The 4463-nt window shown below is 36.1% G+C and overlaps 1 protein-coding gene across 3 annotated transcripts; it reads right to left on the reverse strand.

Annotated features, from left to right (window-relative positions):
- Positions 1-638: 638 nt before the first annotated feature.
- On the reverse strand, positions 639-4463 carry LOC107473449 (fructokinase-1). Of its 3 annotated transcripts, none has more exons than XM_016093006.2 (5): positions 4063-4463; positions 2883-3133; positions 2506-2797; positions 1604-1756; positions 639-1388 (listed from the first exon to the last, which is right to left on the reverse strand). In XM_016093006.2, exons 1-5 carry the CDS (start codon positions 4453-4455, stop codon positions 999-1001), a joined length of 1479 nt encoding a protein of 492 aa, XP_015948492.1. In that variant the 5' UTR covers positions 4456-4463; the 3' UTR covers positions 639-998. The 3 variants fall into 3 exon arrangements, with proteins under 3 accessions (XP_015948492.1, XP_015948494.1, XP_015948493.1); XM_016093008.3 differs by having other exon boundaries at positions 1099-1279; XM_016093007.3 differs by having other exon boundaries at positions 1149-1411.

The raw sequence follows: 4463 nt of genomic DNA on the forward strand, positions 1-4463 counted from the left end.
TGCAAAAGAAAAAGTATAAAAATTAAAGTATAAAAATTCGAAAAATTAAAGTATTAGAGGATTTATTTATTTATTTATTTGTAAAAAACCTATTTTTTAACTAGTTAGTTAAAATTAGCTTCACCCCTAGTTGGTTAGAGTTAGCTTCAACCCTAGTTAATTTCTTAACAGAAGACGGTTGGTTACACTTTCTGGAGACAGTCAAGGGCGAACAAAGTTCTGACTTCTGAGTAATCGCAAGTTAGCAGTGTGTTATTCACAACGCTAATTTATCACTTTTGTCCTCCTTATTTGACACTGCGAAAAGTGAAATTCTTCTACTCATATTTCTTAATTTCTTTGTATCTAACATTAATAATTTCTGTTGTTACTTTATACTTGTTATCTAATGAAACCTCGTAGAATTGAAAACTTTAGGTTTTACTCATGAGAGTGTATTTGGAATTCGATTTTGAGGGATTAGCTTTGCCCATTTTGATATTTTTCTTTCTAGAGATCAAAGTCAATTGCTAAATTTTGATTGGAAGCAGGGAACATGATAAACCAGTGTCCATAATCCCCACTCAAAATCTAATAGTGAGTGATACAAAAACAAACTATGATCAGAGGATAAATGCTACTGCCCTCTACCATCGATAAACTATCAATATAAACAATAACATATCACTGCTTAAGAAGCATTCATACAAAAATGAAGCCAAAAAATTGGTACCTATCAGGGGAAAAATAAAAAGCTCTGACTCACTAGTGCTTGGAGTATAGGTGCCTTTGACACCAAAGAAATATTGTTTGTGACAGGAATCGTAACAATTCAGTTAAAATGCTTTCTGAGCAGCTACCTCTCACGTGGCCATGTACTTTGCTCAAACAAATGCATTTAGATTAGTTATTGCAGTGTAACTTGGAGATTTACTCTCTATATGATTCAGATGGATGATGGAGAAGAATTACTTCACTAGGATGGATATAACGTATGATGTAACATTATCTGGAATTTATCATGCCGCCACATTACCGGGTATCTGTGGATGTTCAAGCTTAGGTAAGAGCTCGGAGGCGACCTTGTCATATGGGACATGGTTGAGATGGTTTGGATTGCCGTTACCGTTCATCATGTGTGACAAACATGTTATTTCCTGAGTTATGGCATTCTTCCCAAGTACATTGGTCCAGAATTTGGTATCTTTGCTGATGTTTGATGATTTTAATAAATCTTTCACATTTTCCAGTTTTGCTACATTCCTACCAGCACCACACCCCATGGCTGTTGCAGCACCCACTGCGTTTGCAATTGTTAATGTATTAACCAACGGCATATTATGTATATAACCATATGCAACAGCAGCAACAAAACTGTCTCCGCACCCAACAGTATCAATGACATCCACCTGATAAGAATTACGAATCTAGTCTGTTTGAATCAAGAGTAAGATGGAGAATAATAACAAATTATCACAAAACTTAAATGCAAGACTGACAAACATTATAACTTGATAACAAAAGGTGTAATAACAAACTAAATAGCAATGATGGAAGAAATCAAGATTTCCCAAAATGCTAGAATTTGAACAAAACAATTGAACACAAAATCAGAAGCTAATACCTTGAATGCAGGAGCACATGCTATATTTGATGCAGTTATTAGAATTGAACCATGAGAACCCATTTTTATAATCACCCATTTTGTGCGGATCCCTCTTTTGAGAAACTCCTGTCCTGCTAATATTGGATCTCCTAGGCCAGTTAAAGACTCAGCCTGTTGGGCAAACCAATCACGTGGAGACGTTAGCAAATTATATTTTTAAACAGAAGTTTGAAAAATAATTAAACAAGTTCTCAAGGAGATATCCACTTATTGAAATTATCTTCAATTTAGAATGCAATGCAAAAATGATATCACAATAACTTGCAAAGTTGCAATTGATAATTATACAAGTATTGCAAATTGCAATAGACTTGAATGAGGTAAACTATAACAAGGCAAAACTAGACAACGCTTTTTAAGATTACAGAATGACACTTTGGCATGCACAACAGAAAATTGAGCTGTCAATGAGGGAACAAAGGAATCCATCAATATATAAGTAGTGATACACAAGATGTACCCAAAAATAGGAGGGAAAAGAAAAAGATATTAGATATACAAACAATGCAGGCCCGTGTTAACAAGGAATGGATTTGGTAGAACATTTGCATAATGTAAAGCAGTTCCTGATTAACATAATACGAATATTAATTTTTTTTATTTCAGAATAAGAAACTGAAGATAGTGATAATATGGAGTCTTTGTCAGCATCCAAAAGAAAAGTGTAAAACATGATATAGCTCAGAAGATAGATATACAAGCAGAAGTAGAGTTCCCACAATTTATAAAGCAAAGAAAATAATGTTATACCACATCATACCCAAAACTGCAGAGCACGAGCTAAAAGCAATAACTAGAGTCAATCATAACAGTATTAAGGATATATGTTTTCTATATATGAGGAAAGTTATAATTGAAACCTCATCAGAAGTTAGAAGAAGAACATCACTCATTCTGAGAAACTGGTCAAGAGCTCTTTGTTCTTCTGCAGTTCCAGTGGAGAGACTCTTTCCACGTGGTCCAGGATCAAAGAATATCGATGTGCCGACATCAACAGCATAGTCCACTGCTGAGAGCAGTAAACTAGGAGAGAGCTCATCAAAGCCATATCCATTACAGAACAAAACCTTTGAATTTCTGATAGCTAGTTTTACTTCTCTCCTCAGTGTGCTCATCCAATGAAATGCAGGTTCCTTGCTAAAATCTGCTCGACTAATAGATAAAGGATGTTGACTTAGGCCCTTTGAAAACGAATGTTTAAGAATAAATAAAAGCATTAGAAGTAATTAAAGTTTACCTGCAAAAACCATGTCTTTGTAACGGATCAACAAGAACCCAGCATAGAAGTGTTTCAATAGATGCACTGGAGCAGTTCACAACATCAGTACTATTACTCATCTCAACCATACCAATGCCCTCATCATGAAGCACATCTAACAGAAACTTCCCATAGATTTCATTACCCACATGACCAATTGATACACAACTAAGTCCTAGCCTTGCAGCTGCTATTGCCATATTGCAGTTCCCACCAGCTTCCCAATATTTCTACACAAAAATACATAGGAAATATGTTTAATGAATGACAAAAACCAATTCCAGGAATGAAACTTATGCATTCCTTATTCAGATTATTAATTGATACTTGAGTCTTCGGGATTAGATGTGCATATTCTTGTACTACGATGGCTAGATAAAGGAATTCAAATCAAAATCAAGACAAAACCCTCTTTCTCTTTTTGGGGTTCATTGATCAGCTACTTGTGCAAATCCAAATAAGTTGCAGTGGTTATGTAAATCCCACAATGTTGACTCTAGCATTCTTGACATTACAAGTGGAATATGCCAGCAAACAGTTACTGATATTTTAATACCAGAAAGGAAACCAGCAGCTAATGCAACAAGTTAAGCAATTTCGGCATGGTATGATGGTTAGGTAAATTCCTTCTCGAAGTTGTGAGTAAAAAAATCTACAATTCAGATATTACACGTTGCAGGTAAAAGGTTTGCCACAGTCGCAACCCACTTCTATTTTGTACAATTGATGTTTGCTTTGCTCTAAAACAAGAAGTTTGCAAGTTAACTATTCCAACATTAGGTCTTAGACTTTATTGCTTTACTTGTTCTAAGAGGCATGCTGTTAGTTCCAACCAATGCTCTATCCTCAAAATTTCTTCTCCTTTTTATTATTTCACTTTCTTCTAAATTTCAATAGCAGCAACTCTATTTCTTTCACATAACAAAATCATGTACCTTCCTAACCATAAAGCTACATAAAATAAAATAATATCACATGCAGGTTAGTCCCTGAAGCATCGAAAGATTGAAAAGAAAAAAACATTAATACAGAAAAGCAGAGACTCTAGACGCACACACACACATAAGAAATGAAATGAGAATCCACTGAAGTAAAGAAGAAATATTCTGAGGGACTAAAATGTAATTTTCCAGTAGTAAGAGATAGAGATAGAGAGAACCTTGTTGGGTGGAGAAGAGGCCAAGCGGTCCATGAAGGCCTTGCGTTCGTGAAAGGAAGGCGGGGGCAATTGGGGAACATTGAGAACTATATCAACGCAGAGGTTCCCAAGCGTGGAAACGTCGACGTTTTTGGCACTCCGAAACGTTCGGTAATCGTAGGATGGTGAAGGAGGAACGAAAAGAGGATGATTGTTTGCGACAGCGATTTGTACGGCACCCCTGTTGTTGGTGGCGAATAGCACGGAACGGCGTCGTTTTGGAGGAGAGAGAAGGTTTAGCGGTAGAGTCAACAACCCAGGGTTTGGGGTGGGATTGGAATTGAAGGAATGTGAAGGTCCATGAGAATGGTAGTTAGGGTTTGGGAAATTGAGGGCTTTGTGTGTGAGATGCATTCAGATTT

The sequence above is a fragment of the Arachis duranensis genome, chromosome 2 (genome assembly GCF_000817695.3).
Source record: "Arachis duranensis cultivar V14167 chromosome 2, aradu.V14167.gnm2.J7QH, whole genome shotgun sequence".
Classification (NCBI taxonomy): Eukaryota; Viridiplantae; Streptophyta; class Magnoliopsida; order Fabales; family Fabaceae; genus Arachis; species Arachis duranensis.

Bases quoted from the DNA above. Each gene is read 5' to 3' on its own strand.
- LOC107473449 (XM_016093006.2), bottom strand. From the start codon at position 4,455: ATGCATCTCACACACAAAGCCCTCAATTTCCCAAACCCTAACTACCAT. The intron at 3,134-4,062 runs GTTCTCTCTATC...ATTTTTGTGTAG, and splicing joins CCTCTTCTCCACCCAACAAG to AAATATTGGGAAGCTGGTGG. The intron at 1,757-2,505 runs GTTTCAATTATA...TTTGCCCAACAG, and splicing joins TTCTTCTAACTTCTGATGAG to GCTGAGTCTTTAACTGGCCT.